This window comes from Ammodytes marinus (genome assembly GCF_949987685.1).
Source record: "Ammodytes marinus genome assembly, chromosome: 7".
NCBI classification, from domain to species: domain Eukaryota; kingdom Metazoa; phylum Chordata; class Actinopteri; order Uranoscopiformes; family Ammodytidae; genus Ammodytes; species Ammodytes marinus.
The window spans coordinates 19,414,528-19,435,295 of NC_137211.1; the positions used below are offsets into that span (position 1 = coordinate 19,414,528).

The window sequence follows — 20,768 nt, forward strand, 5'->3', positions numbered from 1 at the left end:
AGGTTTTGAACCTGGCCCGAGAGGACAACTGAGTGCACACAGACGCTGAGACCAGGCTGTGTGTTAAAAGGCATTGAGCTTCAGTCTTTGTTGTATAAATTGACATGTTGCGGGAAGTCCTGATCTTTCATCTGCACAACACACACTCTCCTAAATCATAGAAGTGTGGGTGACTAATGCAAACTGGAAGTCGATGCATTAGGACACTGCGCAGTATTTAGCTTTGAACAATTTATTGGTTCCAGCGCTTCCTGTCCTCCTACAGCTAACTGATTCACATCTGCTAAGCAAACACGGAGCAAACTCTCTGTTTACTGTAGCGTTTCATTCTTAAATCAGCAGCAAAGGTTGATTTCTTATGCTGTTACATAAACAAAACTAATACAGCTTTGATTGAAATCAGACTTTTTTCAACCTTTGGGCCTGTCTCCCAGGTAACCATAGTGGTAAATAAGCAGACTGAGACTCCACATCCCGTCGACTCCAGTTTCAGAGTTTCTTTCCTAAATAAAAAAACTATGAGCTAAGATCTCGCTAAATGCTTTTTTCCTCTCTGTTCCACCAAAACAAGTCTGGAAGTATTTTAAAAACAAAAACCCCAGGATAAGTGTTTGGGTGGACAAGCCTTGTGCCAGGGAGACAAGAGGCCCTGGGCTTGACGTCTTGACGGCTCCCCGTCTGGTACATGCTTACATCCTTAAGCCCAATCTCAGGCTTGAGTTTCCCCCCAAAGCCCTGCCAGTGGGCTCAGCTGGAATTGTTCATTTCATGGTGCATGGGACTGAACAATCCAGAGAGCAGAGAGAGAGAGAGAGAGAGAGAGAGAGTCTGTTGATGTAGTCTTCGACAGCGAGCTAATGCACCCAATCTCAAACCCGTCCTTCAACTCATCACTCTAGCTCCCTCTTCTCTCAACTGTGGAGACACTGTTCCTGTCCAAACCCGAATCGGTGCATGTCACAACAAAAGCAAAGTGACTGCTAGTGCGAGAGAGCGGAGGATCTGCATCTACAGCAGGGAAGTGAGGAAGGGTTAGTGTTAATGCTGAGTTCCAGTTGAACTGGGAAATCGGAGTTTCCGAGTTCCCAGACGCAGATTTAAACTGGAACACTGGAACTGGAAACTGGAATTACTACTTGGAAATTTGGAGAAACCCGCCAACCACGAATTCAACATTCAACATGGCTGCCCAGCACCTGAACAGCAGTGAACACTTTGATGATATAACATCTTAGCTCTTTTGTAATATGTGTCACATTTAATCACCTGTACACATGGCACTGCTGATTTTGTCTGTAGATATGTTGCTGCGATATTTGTAGCACAAAATACAACATAGAGCGTTGTTTCAACTGGTATTGATCACAATGGCTAACCCGAAGTCGTTGTATAGGCAAACGTTCATAAGGTGATTGCTAAAAGTCAATGCTTTCTTGTAATTCCCCAAATGTGCTACTGGAACGCGGGCAACTCAGGGATGACGTCACTCCAAGTACCGACCTCAGACTTCCAATGTAAATTGAACGCAGCATAAGCCCCAGCAGCAGTGTCTGAACCCATCATGCACTCCCTTTGGGTTTGATGGGTGTGTGGGGTATATACCCTGACTCAATCCCACATACTCTGGAAGTTAAAAGGTAGCAGTTAAAAGCACCTCTTCCAGGCAGGAATCAGATGTTTTTTTGCAGAAGTCAAGGGTGTGAAGGGGTTATCACCACTGCCTTTGGTAGAGTGACCAATGCACTTTAATTGAATGCATTTAAGAGCAAGGTGAAAAAGGCTGTGGAGCAAATCAGCGTGACGCTCTTTGATGACTACTTTTTCCCATCAGGACCTGGTCAATAAGACATCAGTCCCGAAAAACCACCTGGTTTGATTAGCCAGCCTTGCAACATGATCCCAAAGGATTACAAGGGCAGGGATGCAGCTGACTGTGTGACAGAGACTGTGTGGTGGATGAGAGATGAAGCTTTTCTATCTAAAAAACGAGGGACGTTCTCAGTGGCCTACAGTAATTGACAAAACACTAAACCGAAGTGACCCTTTCTTAGTCACTACTCCAAAAGCTGTTCTTCAAAAGCAAATTTCAGCAACTTAAATGACATTGCTCTCGTGTTGCATAGATCACGTTACGTCTTTGGGGAAGGTTAAAGTAAAAGGGCATTCATTTCCCTATAGATTGCACAGGGGATTGAGCTCTGCTGAATCAATACAAATCAAATCACTATTGATCAATAGAAATCAAAAGAAACATGGCCTGTTAAGCTGAAGAGCCCTAGATCCCAAAATAGTTTATCTGGCAAAAGGGAGCAGAGTAATGATGAATACAAGTGAACGATGCAATGTGGAAAACTTCCCTTTTACAGCACGGTGGCGCTCCGTGTACATCTTGAACAATTACTTACAGCAGCTTTCTCCCATTGATTGGCACTCATGCATGCCATAGTGGCACGTCTTCTACTTTACAGGAGAACAAAAAAGATCTTTCTTTGTATCTTTCAGTTCCAAACAGAAGTGAAATGTTGTGATTTTTTGGTTGTAAAGAAATGGAGTATTGGCACAGATGCTTATAGGATATTGCGCTACTTGAGAGAGATTAACCAACTGGAAATGATAACTGGGTAGCTATTTGGGTTTCAGTAGGACCTCAAACTAAACACAGAGGTCATAAATGTGGGGACGGTGGTGCTACAGTGGGGGACCTAATAGCCTCCCTGCATCTGGTTTTCATTCAGAAGAGGATGTGTGTTTTGGATTAAATTGACATCGATTCCTCTGTTTTTCCTAAGACTCTAAAAAAAAAATCCTTCACAGCCTCTCCATTGAAAGAGGTGCAGAGACTAAACACCCTAAACTCCCTCACCTCTGTGAGATAATAGTCATAACAGTCATAAAAAGATGTAATCAAGTTCTCATATGCTTCACTTGTTCTCATCAGTGAGTTGAGAGAGGGCACACTGGCTCCCTGTGAGGTAAATTATACAGTGAGTGACATCTCAATCCGTGCAGACAGGGAGCAGCGTGCTGTGATATTGCATTGCTTCCACCTTGCCGACTTTCCCTGACATCTTTGTGGAGCGCCGTGCAGATTGGGAAGAACCTCAGAAAGCCAGAGTGTCCCCAGTGAGGCGCACGCGTTCTGCTTCACGCTCCGCCGCCTTCTGCCACCACCGCCCAATGTCATTATGCTGCCAACACATCCAATTACAAGGAGCCGTGTGGCACGTGCGGCAGGCGAGCAAACAAAGAAAGACATTGACAGGGATGCGCGGTGCACTGCTGGCCCAAATTGTGTCCCTGAGCTGACAGTCACACATGCGCACACGCATGCACGCACACACACTCTTGGTGGTCCATCGATTTCGATGATGATGTCCACTTTTAACCTTATTGTAACATTTTAAATTAAAAAAAACATTATTTCACACTTACTTGGTCCCTATCCTACCACATGGCTGCCACCTTCAAACAGACCCTCCCTCTCTCTCACGCTCCACGCACACACACACACACACACACGCACATACACGCACACACACACACACACACACACACACACACACACACACACACACACACACACACACACACACACACACAGGGGGGCTTACTAGCTGAGTAAAGTCCTCAGAGAGCTAAGAGCAGGAAGCTATGGACACACTGGGAGTTTACATTGTGCTCTAAGCATGAAAAGCAAGAGGAAATAAAGCAAAGTCACTGGAGCTTTGTGGAAAAAACAACATGGGGTAAAAAAATCCAAGCACCTTAAAGATCCCCAACCTTCTAAACTCAGCGTGAACTTTTGAGGATCAGGTGAATGTCTTCTCCTTGGGCACATCTGGTCCATAAGGGCTCCGCGGGTCTGACCTTGTCTGGGAACTGGCTGCTTAGGCTCTCCACTCCAGAGGCCAAGGGAAATAATCTTTTTTTCTCAAGGGCCAAAAGAAGCTTAAACCTGGAAGAGGAAGCTAGGGGCCTTAACAAGAAACCTCGGCTATACCTCTTCCTCTTCCTCTCTTGTGTTTGTGCTGAGGATTATTTCCTTTGCAGAGCTGAGCGGAGGCATTACAATGAGTTAAATATTCCAGGAAAAGAAAGTCTTTAGAGTCCTTTCAGGTCTCAAGGCAAACGGTTGGATTTGTACTTGACAGCCAAGTATATATATATATATACTATTCAGTGTCAGTCTTTGAGCCCTGTTGGCTATGCTGACATTGAAAAATATCCACTCATTTATTAATTATTTGGATTGAAATCTTCAAAGGAACATTAGAGAATTTCTGAGACAGGTCCCAAGCATTCCCAAGAAGTCTCTGCGCTCTTGCAAACGGGCCAAATAAAACATGACAGGAGGAAAAAAAAAATGTAAAAGCTTGTTAGATAGTGTGTGTTTCACTGTGACAAATCATATCAAAGAGATCGATGGATGCAACTCTGTTTGATGCAACAGCAGCAGCCACACAACCACATATTGCGATTAGACACCTGCACGCAAGGCAGGAGCTGCACCACGGCACAGCAAATGATCCACGGCCACGCTGAACGCCATTGCTCAATGGCTTGGAAAATAGCCCTGTTTAACGCTGTGGATACGAGCGCATGAGTGAGACCGAGACAGAAGGCGAGGTTAAGACGAGAAATTGGGCGAGAGTGAGAGAAAGAGAAAAAACTCAGACAAAAGGGACATCGTTGTCAAGTCAGGACAGGTTTGAAATCAATCTAAAGACGTGTTTTTCATTCCGATGCACCTGAATCCCACTTTGTTAAGTATATTTGGTATTGATATACGAGCCCGCATTGTAAAAGACCTTTCACAGTGAAATATTGTTTAATTGTGATTGTGGTGACGCCACAATAACTTTTTGTCAAAATCAGTGAATATCTCCTCAAGATCCGCTACCTGTGTATTAAAATCACAGCCTAGACTCTGATTTTATTTTTATTTTATCTCGAACCATCAACAATGTTTAAAAGACAAAAAAGGAAGAAAAGTAATTGTAAAATTGTAAAAAGACAAAGATAAAAAACAAACATAGATAAAGTATCCAATTATATCAAAGAACAAAAAAGGGGGAGCAGGCAGAAGCACAATGCATAAATGGCCTTAGCTCTGTAAACGGGTATGGGAAAAAAATTGGGCCTACCGTAGCTAGCAACATGCCAGTTTACAGAGCCTAGGCTGTGTAATTACACCGGATTTCTTTTAAATTGCACATGGTATGGACAGGTAGCGGATTGTGAGGAGATGTTCACTGAGTTTGACAAACAAAATTCATTTTGACAACAAGCCTTATCCAGAATCACTGACTCCATCTTTAGGTGCCAATGTGTTTGTCTGTCATCACTCCTGAATGTGTATCTGCTGTAGCAAGTTGGCGGTTACTTTCCTCTAAGACAAACTCACAGCATAGAGAGGGTTTGTTGGCTTCCAATATCAAGTGAAATGCACCATGCTGAGACTGTAACTAATAGGGAGATGATTTTTGAGGAGCAGCACGGTCTGACTTGGGGGTTTCAAAACAAAACAAAGGAATGTAGGATGGGTGAATGGGGAAGAAGGGAGCAAGAGAGAGAGACAGACAGGATGGGAGGGTGAAGGAGAGCAGAAGTGTTTTTTTTACCTTCATTTTGTAACCTTTTAAGCCTAATACATTCTCCGTGAGGTTAACATGAATGGCACACTGGTGAAATATTAAACCATGGGAAAGTACGGTTGGCTGACAGCTCACTCAGAGCTCCCAGCTACGGGGTCAAGCTCTTCATAAATTCACCCCTACTTTGTCAGGTCTAAACTAAAGGGAGGAAAAAAATTTCTCCCTGAACGTCTAATGAGAGGTCAATTCAGCCCTGAAACATATATTACCATCCATGATGTGTCATTAGGCATGCAGAGCCAAGAATGTATGCAACCACATGGGTTATGTCAGGCTGAGTTTGAAATGTGACACATGGTGGTTTTAATGTACACGTACTCCTGACAAAAGCCCTCTATATATAACACCGTTTCCAGCATAATTAACTCAGCGGCGGAAAATGTAGAAAAAAAAATAAAAGGGTTTTGACACACACGCACACACACACACACACACACACACACACACACACACACACACACACACACACACACACACACACACACACACACTGTGTTAAGGGAACACGCATGCAGGCAAACTTCACACACTCACCTAGACAATTGTGCCCATCATGTGCCAAGCGGAAGCCATCATAGCATGTGCACCTGTAATTCCCTGGGATGTTGATGCACTCATGGACACAGCCACCGTTGTATTCAGTCGCGCACTCGTCGACATCTACAGAGAGAAAGATAACATGTGTGAGGTGGGAGCAGGTCCTTCAAAACGTGAAGCAATCAAGATCCAGTTAGAATGCAGTATAGCAACCTTAAAAGGAATAGTTCAGACACTTTGATAACCTTTAATTCTCTTCATTAGCAGGTTAGATGAGAAGATAAATACCCGCTTCACATCTGTCTTCTAAATATGAAGCTACAGGCAGCAGCCAGCAGGCCTAGCATGAAGACTTCAAACAGGAGGAAACGAGAAAAAAATAATATTGTTGTACCAGCTCCTCTAAAAGGTCCTTAACACTTATAATTAATATCTGATTTGTTTAATCTAAACAAAAGTGTAAAAATATTTTCTTTTTGGTTTGGTCTTGTTTTTTTATAAATAGATAGTCATAACAATATCATGAGAAAAATCAGAAGACAAAAGTAACTGACATATCTAAAAAGTTTTTTTGTTTTTTTTTACCTTGTCGAAGTAAATGTAATATCTGATAGAAAATTTCCCTGACTAGGTTTATTATTTCTTGAGGCATCTCATCTCATGAATAAGGAATTGACCAAGAGTGATGCAAAGATTTACAATGAAATGAATGTTGGTGAGAGAAGCAGAAGTGAATACCAATATCCTCCATTTAGAAATGTCTCTGTCAGGTAGCTTTCCAAACCTTGAAAACAGTTAGCGGACAGGTTTTCTATAACAAAAAGCTCCATTCCTTTCAAGATTTCATGCCATATTTGACATCTTAAAATTGGACCAGTTTCATGCCATAACATTGCTTTTTCCCTTTGGAATTGTATTGTTAGCCGGATGTTAAAGCCTCTGAAACAGCATTTTTGTCCAGTATGGGGTTCTCAAAGCTTTCCACTGAGATCCAATGAATGAAGTCAGTTGTGACATTTGCAGCTATAAGTACGTAAATGTTTATTTATTACAAAGGTACAAAAGAAGCATTGTCATGTCTCCATTAAATTAGCATTGACCTAATTAACACTACATGCTGACTTGTGGCAAATACTGAATTAAAGGCAACCATTGACCATCAGACCAATCAATCAAAATCGATCTGACCTTCATCAGTCTTAGTGACTAAACCAGAATAAAATGTTAGACATAAATGTGAGAGCAGAGGCAGGAAGATAAAGAGAGGCTGCAGATTGCTTTGACAGCCTGAGTGTAGTTGTCTGTTGTGGTTATGATGATGGTATAGGGGCCTATACTGATGAGTACCAGATAAGGTGGACTGAGAACACAACGCACTTCCACTCAGCACTTACTGGCCCACCGTGGGCCGATGATCTTGGTCTTTGAGGCTGTCTCATACAAGGCTTAATTGGACTCGACAGCCGAGGGATGCGACTGAAACAAAGAAACTGTGTCCTGCTCTCTGCTTCTCCACTTCCTACACATCTCGGTCAATGCGCCATCTCAGCAAGCAATCACTTTTCGGCTCCTCTCTAAACCTGAAACACGCACCGCATGTTAACACAGCAATGTTTTTCCTGTAATAGCTTTTGAATATGTCTTTTAATCTATGGTTTTCACATCCTCTTAAGTCAAATCCAAATATAGAAAAGAAAATCATGAATTCAATGATGAGGCTGAACTGTAATGTATGTAATAAGAATAATTGTTTGTTTGTAGACAATATTGTAATATATATTAAAGGTGCTCTGAGGAACTTTCAGTTTGTGTTAATTGTTGCACCTCCTTTGTAGAAAAGCTCAAATCAAATCAGTTTTATTTATATAGCCCAAAATTACAAATAAATTTGTCTCGGTGGACTTTACATTTCATACAATATGATATATGATACAATATGATACAATATGATACAATATGACACCCTGCCCTTACACCCTTAGCTCGGCTGAGAAAAAACTCCCAGTAAAAACCCTTTACCGGGAATAAAAAAAAAAAAATTGAAGAAATCTCAGGGAGAGTCGACAGAGTAAGGGATCCCTCTCCCAGGACGGACATACTGCAATAGATGTCATAAGTAGAGAAAATCACGAAGGAATTTGATCAATGACCAGGTGATTACAAAGCTGTAGTTCTTTAACTATGCAAGCTGTAGTTCCTGGGTGAGTGTACCCAGAAAAAACACATGACAAAGGCATTAAGAAAAACTATATTAAAATAGCATTCTTTGTACTGATGGTTTCGTTTGCTGTTACATGTCGTTTATGATCATAAGAGGTAAAATGAGACTGTTCAGGAAATATTTAAAAGTTCCTCGTAGCACCTCCAATATCTCAGACTTTTTCAATGACAGAAAGACCTGGGATTATTTACATTATTGTTTCTGGTGTTTGCACAGTCCAATTACCTTAAAGGTGAAGTAAGCGGTTTATTTATGTTAATATAAGTGTTAAATCGCTCTTTATTCATACAGTGATCACTTACATAATGTGTAAAGCCGATCTCTCAGTCAGCTGCTCTGCATGTAATCAGCAAATATTATTGGAGGATCCCGAAATTTATGTCCAATCACAAGAGAGAACGCTACAAACCGACACCCATCTCACTCATGGTCTCACTGCCGGTGCACGCCAGAGCGACAGATGGGTGAATGTTTATGCGCCTACAATGGTGGAGCAGGTAAAAATCCTTCCCAATGTCTGTTTTGATGGTTTGTATCATGTTTTATCACACTTATGGGTCTGAGATGATGCTAGATAACCTGCTGCTTGAAGACCACAGTGCATTAATGTGGTGACGTAGGGACGAGCGAGGGGACTGCTAACTGCAGTAACTGACAGGAAGTTAACTAAAAGAACCATTCCGCTTACAGCACCTTTAATCATAAAAAACAGCTTTCAGTATTTTCTGGTTAAGTAGTAGAAGTAAAACATTAAAAATTAAAATTACATTAATAAGAAATTCTAAATCATAAAAAGACAGTAAATGTTTAACAGACAATAAACTAATCAAATCATCAAATACATTTATTAGAGTGAAAAAAGTTTTCCTTTTTAAACCAGATGACCTTCAAAACCTCTGTGTGTCAGGGTTCAGGGTTCATTGCCATATTTTGCCAGTTGAAGCGCCTGAGAAAAACTGATTACAGAGAACTCAAAAAATAATAATAATTCTCCCTTTTGTTACTATCCCTCCACTGCAGTCGAGTATAAACAGGAGAAATTAAGCAAAAGCCTGTTTGAATGTGCAAATTGCCGTCTTACTATTATAGGACCGACTTCCAAAACTGTGAACCTTTCCTCTGATGTTGGTGGACACATCAGGACAGTTATCTGAAGAAAGAGCTTGTGCTTCAGCTCATATGAACTCTCACTCTATTGTTATTGGTTAAATTGAATCTAGTATTGAACCTGTAGATCGCAAAAAATCCAATCTGCACAAGCAATAAAGACAAGCAGAGTGCAGGAGTTGTTTTTGTGTTTATGATGATTAAGCCAATCGTATGGAAACATGAGAATGCATTTCTTCTTTCATTGTCTTTCTGTTGCCCTCTTTTAACACAAATACTGTAAGTGCAGAAGTACACTCAGAGCCTTTTGTCCAAGGCTCCATTAAACACGCAGTCTGACGGCATGTTCCCAGTATCTTACCGCCATCCACTAAAAGCCCTCTGTTTGTTTTTTCTTATTTTATGAATGTTGCTTTTGAATTTAGAATTTTACCAGTACATCAGCCTTGAGCGGCCACCGGCAAGCCTTCAGTTCAATGGAAACCTAGACTTGCACATATTTTACAATAGATTCAATAAAGCAAACTTTTATGACCTACAGGCAGAAGGCCATGAAAAACAACTCGGTCAAGTAAATGAAAGAATAATAGTAGTTAGGAAAAAAAATGACATTGTGAAATATGGTTTTGTAATAATACTAATAAAAAGTGTGGGATATAATGATCCAGAGGCTTTGGGCACATTGAAAAAGCCCAGAAAAAACAGACTTGTGTCTGACGGTCTACGAGGTCTGCCTTTGGCTGTGGAAATATCCCCGACTGCTTGGCAGGGCCTCTGCCTGCTGTTTCAGCCGCTATCTTAATTCTCTCCTCTAACATGTGTAGGACATTTACTGCTTCATTTCATCTTGTCACAAAGGGAGCACTCTGCACCTGGCTCTCTCCCTCACCTCTTCAGGAGAGTCTTGAAACTAATGAGTTATGTCGAGTGAGACAGAAGCTCTTATCCAGCCCATCACTGGACTGGTCTTACATTTAGGGAGTTAAGGCAAAAACAAAATCAAAATAAGAAATGCAAATTTTACTTCAGTTAAGTGTAAAAGTCAACTCCTGTGCTCGCAGACAGGTGTTGAGTGTGTGCAATTAACCACAGGTGAAAATAAGTGCATCAATCCAGAAAAACTTTTACCTTCACAATGTTTGCCATCGCCTTTGTAGCCCGACTTGCAGATGCATTTGTATGACTTTAGGGTGTTCTGACAGATGGCATCGATGCTGCAGTTGTCAAGCCCCTCTGCACACTCGTCCACATCTGGGAAGGAGGAAAGGCGGAGGGGTTAGTGAGTCCATGAAGCTGAAACGTTCTTGATGACTGTGTCAAAGCTACAGCAGAAAACACAGACTTTCACAATGTGTACTCGAACGGGCTACGTTTGACCACTCAATAGTAAGATTCCAAACAGAAAGATGGAAAAAAGAACAGCGACAATCAAAATAAATCATGTTGCCATAATGGTGAATTTAAACATTTGTTAAAAGTGTTTATTTAATTACAAGTCATTCAAAATAAATCCCACTCATTGTTTGTGTCGCAGTGATCTGTAACTGGTCAAATGGACATTCATCTATGAAAGAATTGATCAAATTTAGTGAAAAGAATAATCTAAGAAGAGCCTGAATAACAACTGGGCGGAAAAAGATTAATGGGGGAGCCCCAGTCCGGCTATGGATATATGCAGGTTATACATATAATATAGGCCTACCCCAAAAGTTCTTGACATATTTCAGTTTGGACCAAATTGATTGACCAACATTGCCATCCCTCAATCCACGCATGCTAGCATGGCTAAAAACAAACCAATACAATCTTAAACGACGAATAACAAAACAAGCAGCCTCGTGACCAATGAATGACATTTCTGCTTGACTAGTTCTCATAGCTCTGAACAACAGATATGGGGAGAGATAAAGTAATAATAATAAGGTAACTGTTGTGTAACCGCGGGATTGAGTTTGAAATATTAAAAAGACCGAATGTGAAAAGATAAGAATGGAAATGGATTTAACCAGAAGCATGATCAGGTTTGCTTTATGGAGCCCCTAATCCCACCAAATCCCAGTTAACTAGCCCAGGTGTTTAGGATTACCCCCCTGCACACAGGGGAAGGGCAGCTTAACAAGGTTTACATAGCTTCCAGTATCCACTCTTATCACAAGCCCTCTGCAGGAGCTGACTGATCCCACTGGGAAATGACCTGCAACCCAAACCCCTGAGTTTAGCATATTGGCTATATCTGCCTATTCCTGGAGGACATGAAACCTGCTGCGGAAAGGAGGCCAGTGCCAATGCAGACTGCCCCAAACTTTGTGGCAAATCTGGGCCACAAAACTGGGAATTTATGTACCAATTACAAGAGTTCTGAACACCTATAGGCAAACATAGCGGAAACAACACAATAACAGATCATCAATGCACCAGAAAGAACCCAATGCTTCCAGGTCAAACTTAAAGTTGGAGGGTCTGGTATATACTAATACTAATCCTGCTATGACATGTATTTGACATGAGGTTCCAGTGATACTTGATGCTTGCATAGAAAGCTTGCATTAGGTGTCTGAATCAATGTTAGATAAAAAAAGACTGTACAGCTGGCAGCTGCTCTGTGAGGCAGGCCGACGTCCCATTATTCTGACAGCTCAATAGTCCAAAATATTTCCCATTGCTTTGAAAGGCGTTGAAATTAGTTTTAAGTAGGATTTTCGACAGACATTCATCAGCGTTGACTTCTTACTTAGTTTCACTTGCAGTAGGCAGCAGGAGGACGGTTAGCATATCAACCAGCACTCACACTTAAGTTACCGTCATTCTGATTTAGGGACGTCAATTGAATACTGTCTAGTTAACGAAAAAACAGAGTTAGTCGCTGATGAATGTCTGTCTTATATCCAACTTCAAACTAACTTTACCGCCTTTTGGTCCAATGGGAAATACGTCGGACTATTGAGCTGTCGGAATAATGCCTTGTTGGACTTATGGCATGGCGCCAGTATACGCTAGCATACCAACATTCTGCTGCTTACATTTTGACCTGACGATTGTACTAGATGAAAGGTAAAGGGATCAGCTATTCACTGCAATCCGTCTCATATTTGTTGAAAACATTACACAAAGAGCCAAAAAGGAAAATTAAATGGATCACAAAATTCAGTAGTGTTCATCGTCTTGGGGCCATCAATGTCCGAACAAAATGTCAATGTCATCTATGGAATAATTCCATCTGGACCACAGCAATGGACTGCCCAAAAGACCAACATTACCCTCCCTATAGCAATGCTTTTCCAAATGCTATTACATGTTTGATTCAGGGTCAAAGGTATAAAAACAGTGAACACATCGTTTTAGCATCAATATTAGGATACAAGCTCAGGTGTTTGTGTGCAACATTCAGTCAGGTATATAGCACCTGGTGTCATCATGGCTCTTCTTTTGCTAGGCTTCCACAAAGCCATTTAGTGATGAAGGAGCTCCCCAAACCCTGTATTGATTTATATTATGTGAGAACAATGTACATTCTACAGAGGAGCAGCCTTACTCCTAACACAACGTCTTCAAGAGCAGGAGAAGCCGTGTGAGAAAGTGCTGTACAGTTAGAGGAGGCATTAATCACAACAGAATATCTGTCTTATTGTCAGGTTTCTTGGTGCCAAATCTCTGGAGTAATTCATATTCATCATGACAAAACTCAACAAATCCCTTGTTTCATTTAGTTATTAATGTTCCCATCTGGGGAATCAGTTCACTTCATCTTGCAAGGTTGCCGGCTCCCAATCTTTTATTTTGGGACACACACAATCACACACTCTAAGGCAAACACAAATACACACGCACACAGACACTTTTTTTTTTTAAACACGCCTGAGGTAGGAAACTGCAATTATGAGACAGAGATTGACAAGTTTACACATCAGCATAACTTGCATAGCTGTGATCTGTTTTTAAAAAGAAGAAATCAAAAGATATTGATACAAATGGTACAGAAGGAAATTGCAATTATATACAGTATATTAAACAGTAATGTTTACCATAACTGCTTTGTTTTCAAGTCAAATTTGCAACCAGAACTGTTAGATGATGTTTTTGCTTCAGGGTGGATGCAAAAGATTGGAGCCGGATATTGGGCTATAAGTATCTCTAATGTTATGTAACTGCCATGTTATGAAACCTAACAACTTCATGGAAAACGGTAAATGATGACAGAGCATGCCTGCTATGCATTTAGGGTTCTATACAAACAGAACAGCCTGCATGTTTGGTAAAACCACCTACACAGGTGAAATTCTGTTACCAACTGTGGAAAAGCTAAACTCCCTCCTCATGTATGTTCCTCTGATTTATAAGGTTTGGCAGATCTGCACTGCAACTACATCTTTGTGCAAATATTTCTTGTATTTTCTAACTGTAGTGCAGTTATGGAACCAGCTAACGATGAATATAAAAAAATCCAAAAATAATTTAACAGCCTGTTAAAACTGTTAGATAAAACCCATTTACCAAGACCTCAACATTGACTGGGACACAATGAGGCAAGTAATTTGAGATGATCAAATACCAATGTGAAATGAGCACATAACACTTCCACATTCTTAAGCCCTTTGGTGTGAGCTGCACAAATTAAATTAAATAATTACAAACTCAAAAATAAATTCCACCAATAAAAGTCACTGGGAGTGTTCCAAAAGACACATTGGACAACAAAGCAAAATGTACTGGTCTCTTTGGAAAGCCAACAAGTCTTTGCCATGGAAATAAACATGTCACAATCAATACATCCTTCGGTTCAGTCCAGAAGACGATACCCTGAAAGCTCAAGAAGAAAAAATATGCACAGTGTTCTGTAATGCTGCCCTGGTAATTGACTCATGCCCAAGATGAAAAGATTGTTTTTCATTGGGATTCTCTTTCATTCTTTTGTGTTGAGGGATCACAGTTGTTGGGAACAAGTTATGGCAGCGGAGGATGGAGCCGGCGTTTCGAGACAAGGATGAATAAACAGAGTCAAAACAACTAAACCGGAGAAGAAAGAGATGTTGGGCAATGCTCAGATGTTTAAAACGTTTCCTCAGGGGAATGTGTCATTTTGAATGTGGCTGCTGTTGTAACTCTCCTCTGGTTAATGCACTTGAGCATTAAAGCCACAAATAGCTGTAGTCTTTGTGTAAACCCACTGACATTCTAATACTATTGAATTCAATGATTTTCGTGGACGAAACCAAGTCATACAATAGTGGGGCATGTTTTCTTTCCCCTCAAATCGATTCACTTCATGCTCTATTGTATGCTCAATAAAACTTCAAACGTTGCCCTGTGTCAAACATCTAAATCCCCTAATACATTGACTATTCTCTTGACTGAGCAAAAGCAGACTTTTCATTTTTGGAGGGCAGGGTTAGAAGGCATTTACATTGGATTTATTATAATTGTATAACATTTGCTGGATAAAACATGCTAATGTCCTTAGAGGTGGCTATTAGGAAAGTTAGTGTGAAAAGCCATTATTCCATTTATTCCTGAAGTAGTCCCCACATATAAGTCTGCTAAGGGCTGCTGGCCGAGGAGGTGAGACCTTGTCGGAGGCGCTTTTGCCTCCCTGATTTATGAGAAGGTCCTGGGATAAGCAGTGCATTTAGCCGGGCCCGGCTCAAGGGGGTGTGAGCAGGAATAAGGCTCAGAGAGGGAGAGCGCGAGTGTGTGGGAGAACTGTAGGGCCGAAGGTGTGCAGTTCAAACATAGGGTAATGTTTACTTTGAGTGTTGAGACCCTCGCTGTTTGCTTTGCCCCAAACTTGCCCCCCTCCAACCCATCACCTTTCCTTCAGATACAGAAATAGACTTGAGTGGAGCTGGGACACCCTTAGGTGTAACTTTACTCGTGCTGCTGCGCCTACAGCCAACCTCAGAATAATAGTCAAATATGTGGGCCAATAAAGTATTCGGCTGAGTTTTCCTGACAAAATAATTTGGTGCAACATTTGAACAGTCACTGTTAGACATTTGAGACAAAACATGAATTGAGAAAGACATTTTTCAGAGAAAATCCTTTATTTTCACACGTTCCTTGCGGCAGAAGAGAAAGGGTGCTGGGTTCAATTCCATAAAAAGGTGTTCCTGGGATCACAGTTTTTCTTCAAACTGTGTATAATTACAAAGGAACAAGTATTGTAATTATCCATCTTAGAACCACACTTACACTATACTTAGGGTTGTGGTTGAGCAGGATGGGGTTAAGGTCAGGATAATTACTTCACATACACAGCAGCAGGGAGTCTAAATGGCTCTCCTGTGCAAAAAACAGACGGTAACACCTCTTGTATCAATATAACGTAAATGACCCATATGATGACATTATGTTGAACTCTCAGACAACTACAGGTTTGAAGAAGTGGCTCTTTTACCCTGTATTGATTTTGGACGGAACTACAGCAAGAAAAGTATTTTCCCGATTTGAGTGAAGGCGAGCACAGGGAAAGTTCCAACGTTGACAGATGACAGTGAAAACATCCTTCTGGTGCCACAAAACAACAATTAAAATTTGCACAACTCCAGCTCTCGACTTCGGACTATGGTGCGACCCGGTTAAAGTCTGTGTAACGTCCACAGCAAATAACTGGGACATTTGTGTTAAAACTTACAGCTCACAGCACGGATGAACAATAGATATTTTTTAAGTTACAGTACACTTGTGAAAAGGGCTTTACAGACAGCCACGTCTTTCTACTTGATGTGTTTCTTTGTCTTTAGGCTGGTTGCCTGGGTGGCAGAAAGGACCAGGTTATGGAAAGGACAGGAACTATGGCCGGGTTTTGCATAATTTATCACAGCACACTTTGATATAAATGTCACGGATATTCAAGTTGTGCATGGCAGCAGTCCGCCCCTCCCCCTCCCCCCCAAACTGGTTTTGATGAAATGCAGACGTCAACATTCAAACTAAATTTTGCATCACTCCCCCCTCTTGCCTCGATCCCCTTCAGCTAATGAAGGGACACACTGTTGGCTGTCCAGCAAACCTCCAAAAAGTTGTGAATAAAAATATCAACTGCTTCCATTCGGGATATTTACACTCATCCTTCACACACTCTAAATGTTTAGGAATCATGACCACTGACTGATCCTGTGCTTTCAGAAACTGTGATCACAACTTCAAAACACCGGGTCCCTCCCTGCTTATGTCCACCAAGCATGAAGCCTCAGATTAGTCTGAGGGCAAAAGGAAAACGAACAGGGACATGCGAGGGGATTTTAAGAAGTGAAATATTATGTTCACATTATGTAATCTTGAGCTGTTTTCCTTTTATTATTTATGTCTAGGTGGCTAGGTGCATAAGACAGTGACAGTAATGACTAAACCTTGATTCCTGTATTCCATAAAAAGGAGCACTCAGTCTCTTACACACTTAGCAAGTCCAGTTCATTGACGAGGGAGTATACTTCTGCAGCCTGTGAACACCATTCCATATACCGCCTGGAGGGAGTTTTTTTTTAGAGAAAAGGAAAAAAGTAGAGTTGCATTCTGGGATTTGAAGGATTTTGTATTTTTGAAGTGAGCCATAAAGTCAGGATATCTGGACAACTGCTGCAAATATTTTGTACATTCTTTAAGTTTATTGTGAGTCCCAAGTGCAACACTAATTGGCTGGGGTGCCCCTTTAATTTAAATTGGTGCTGCAACTGACACTCATAATTGAAGAATCTGCTGGTTATTTTATCCATACATTTTTGTCTATAAAACATTAGATAACAACATTTAATGTATTCGACTTTATTATGTATACTCTAACTCTAAAAAAAACTGCAATTCCTCACACTTGAAAACTAGAAAGTCTTAATTTTCTTAAAAATGACTGATTAGTGCAGCTCTAATTTATATTTGCTCATTCTTTTTTTTTAATATATTTTTTGGCATTTTTCATGCTTTATTGATAGTGTTTAAGAGACAGAGGTGAAATGGGGCAGAGAGGGGAGTGACATGCAGAGAACGACCGCAGGAGGGAATCGAACCCAGGTCTGCTGCTGGGCCCGGCCCGGGGGGGGGGGGGCACCCCACCAACTGAGCTAAGAGCGCCCCCATATTTGCTCATTCTGTGCAAACAAAAACATTTCCTATCGTTTAATTTTTTAATTCATCCATCACTTCGTTTGATGATCGGCCTGGAGGCTGCAGAGTGAAGAGCACCTTGCGTAATTTCTTAAACATTTCTCAGGCTCAAATTCTCTGAATAAAAAGCGGACGTTCTCTGAGTTTCTGATCATAGACCAAGCATCTGGTGCTCTGCCCTTCCTTTAGCATGTGTGGCGTTAATAGACTATGACTCAGAGACCTCCGGACCACCTCTAGAAGAAAAACACTTATTACAGTAATTAGATGAATCATGGACCAATACTAAGAAGTGCAGAAAGAGGCTGACTTAACACACTGTAAATGTTGGAGGTCTAATACATACCACACTAAATGATTGGGCACAACTTGTAACCATTTCCCATTAGTAGCCAGAGTGACAAGAAATTCATTTGTACCTTTCAAGGCATTTTTCATGCATGTCCCCACAACCGTTAATGACTTCTTGGCCTCATGCAGCATATTTTACACGGGAAGGGCGGCACTTAGTCCAGCTGTTTACCTTATATTTATACAACCAGAGCTAACTGACATGACACTCTCCCCTCTGCACACAGCAATTACATTCATTGGCGGTTGCTTTGACCAGATACAGTACCAACTATAAAGATGGCAACATAGCAATTACAGCACAAGTGTGATATTTTTAGTTGTTTCCTGTCAAACGGAGGTTTAAAGTGAATGGTTCTCTGTTTGAGCCATGAGGCAGGCATTAACTACTAAAGCTCAGAAATGGGAAGTTCAGCAGGCTGGCTGGTTATAGGCTACTGCACAATCACTTCATGCTAAGAATTCACTCATACAAGACACATCAAGATTTTTTTGGCCCCTCTTAATAACTGCTGCTCCTGTATTGCAATCAGTAAGGGAGCGTCAAACCGAAAATATTACATCAGAAAGGCTTTTGCCTTATTATTAAGAGGCAATAATGTACGAGCAAAACCACTGAAAAAACAGAAAAGCATCCAATCAGAAATGAGATACAATACGGGCCAGTCATGTAGCATTATTTTCAGTTTATTGTTTTTTTGTTTGTTCGTTTGTCTTTAAAAATGTAATGAACTAATTAGAAAAAAAAAATTAGATGGTTTGTCAGGGGGCCTGGATTCAACTCATGAATTATATAATAATATATAGGCCTAAAAAAATGTATTCAAAACAATGTGAGTCATAATGACAAGTGAATCAGTTATAATCCCGACAGTTGTTGGATATATTTTATCATATTCAGGCCTTGAATTGTTTTCCTTCTGCATACTTGTGAATCATCATATGAATTATTAGCTAAATTCAAACTGCACCATGTACTGTACTTAATTGCTTCAGATCATGTTAGGCAAGTTTAAGTAGGCTTATATAATTATAAACACATAACTGTGTTGACATGCGTTTTATTATAATCGAAAAGTCAAAGGGCTCATTCCAACATCAATGTCTATTCACACCAAGGACTGTATGTAATGTTGTGGATGCAAATACATTTGAAATTCCATTCCAAACGACACACACCAAAAAAAGAACAAACTTTAAACATATGAATGGCGTCTGTTATTTTTGGACATACATTCTTATTTTTTTTACAATATTTCAGACACCTGGCCAACAGCCAAGTACTGCACCTGATGTTTACTTGAATATGAACTTCATAATACTTCTGTATATCACATTATGTGATCATTGCAAAAAGGACTGATTGCCCATAGAGTTGCAATTACTCGTTAATTGATTTATTAGTTGATCAACAGAAATGTTACCTGCAAATATTTTGATAAGCAATTTTACAGAATAAATTCAAAATTAATTGATATTCCAGCTTTGCAAATTTCAATGTGTTGTTTTTCTATTCTTCTTTGGCTCTGGGGACCTGTTTTTGGCATGTTTTGCTGACATTTAAATCACCAAATGATTCATTAATCAGGTAAGAAAATTATCCATAGATTAATCCATAATACAAACAATCCTTAGTTGCAGCCCTATATGTCAGTATGATGGATGGTGTAATAACATAAAACAAAAAGCCATGAACAGCTGGTACTTGCCATCAATCGTCAGTATAAGCTATTACAGTCCGCAATAAATATACGTATACGGAGTTCAACAGGGGTGATTAAATACTGCAGAGGGTCATACGGTTGTTCCCATGCCTCTGTCCATTGAGGAAGTCTCAAATTCATCAGTGAAGTCATCCCTCTTTCTGCGCAGTATGCATTGGCCCAGAACCCACCAAATAAATAACTTGGCTTCTTTTTTTTCTCATCTGGATTACTTGATGTATTGGGTTGGATTTTTCCATTACTAAGCAGAATAAGAGCATTTCCTTTCACTTCCAGCAGTCCCTAAAGCTGGCGCTCACCATCAGGAATGTAAACACACACAGTCTGTAAACAAGGCTCTCTCTGACCCCCAACCCCCCTCTGACAACGCTGACCACTGCAGACCGGCCTAATGACGTCCCTCGATGACCCCCCACTCCATACTGCGCCCAAAACTCTCAAAGAGAGACGCAGCCCCATTATTGAGCCCAGAGGTCACAGGAGGGAGTGGGGAAGAGGGCGAGAATAGAGGAGGAAGGATGGTGTAGCATCATAAATGAAGTACAGATACTGAGATGCCGGTCCCACTGATATGACCTGATCTCCCGACTCACAGTATCGCTAATCAGTGCTTTATAGAAGAAAGAAACATGTGGGCTTTGTGGTGGTGGTGATGGGGGGTAGAGGATTAATGATCTGAGAGCCAGTGCAGCTGGCCGAGGGACGTCCTCAGCGAGCCATCAGCGCTTGTGAAGGGGGCTCTAGAGGTGAGTTTAAGACTGGGGGGGTTCAGAGTGCCGTCAACACTGACTCCATCCTCCCCCGACACCAGCGGGGATGTTGTCAGCACAGTGCCGCATCTGCACAGAGAACAAAGGCCACTGACAGGGAGGGAAAGGGAGAGGGAAGCAGGAGAGAGTTCTGCTCATTTTAACCACAATGCCGCAGTTGAGAGAGAGGCATCACAGGCCTCATTTGGAGCATATTGTTCAGATTAAAGCCATGATAAATAAACAAGCTTCAAACAAGCTCTGGAGTCCTTTTTCTAGAGAGTGCAAGGGTTCACATGTTTTGTTTAGTTTTTTTTTTTTTACCTCAGGA

The 20,768-nt window shown here is 41.0% G+C and overlaps 1 protein-coding gene across 2 annotated transcripts in view; it reads right to left on the reverse strand.

Annotated features, from left to right (window-relative positions):
- Nucleotides 1-20,768, reverse strand: part of scube3 (signal peptide, CUB domain, EGF-like 3) — a 73,842-nt gene that overhangs the window by 48,161 nt on the left and 4,913 nt on the right. For both annotated transcript variants that reach the window (XM_080031071.1, XM_080031070.1), the window contains exons 2-3: nucleotides 10,648-10,770; nucleotides 6,189-6,314 (exon numbers count right to left, since the gene is read on the reverse strand). In XM_080031071.1, the coding sequence (XP_079887197.1) occupies nucleotides 6,189-6,314; nucleotides 10,648-10,770 (249 nt within the window). The remainder of the gene's footprint in view (nucleotides 1-6,188; nucleotides 6,315-10,647; nucleotides 10,771-20,768) is intronic.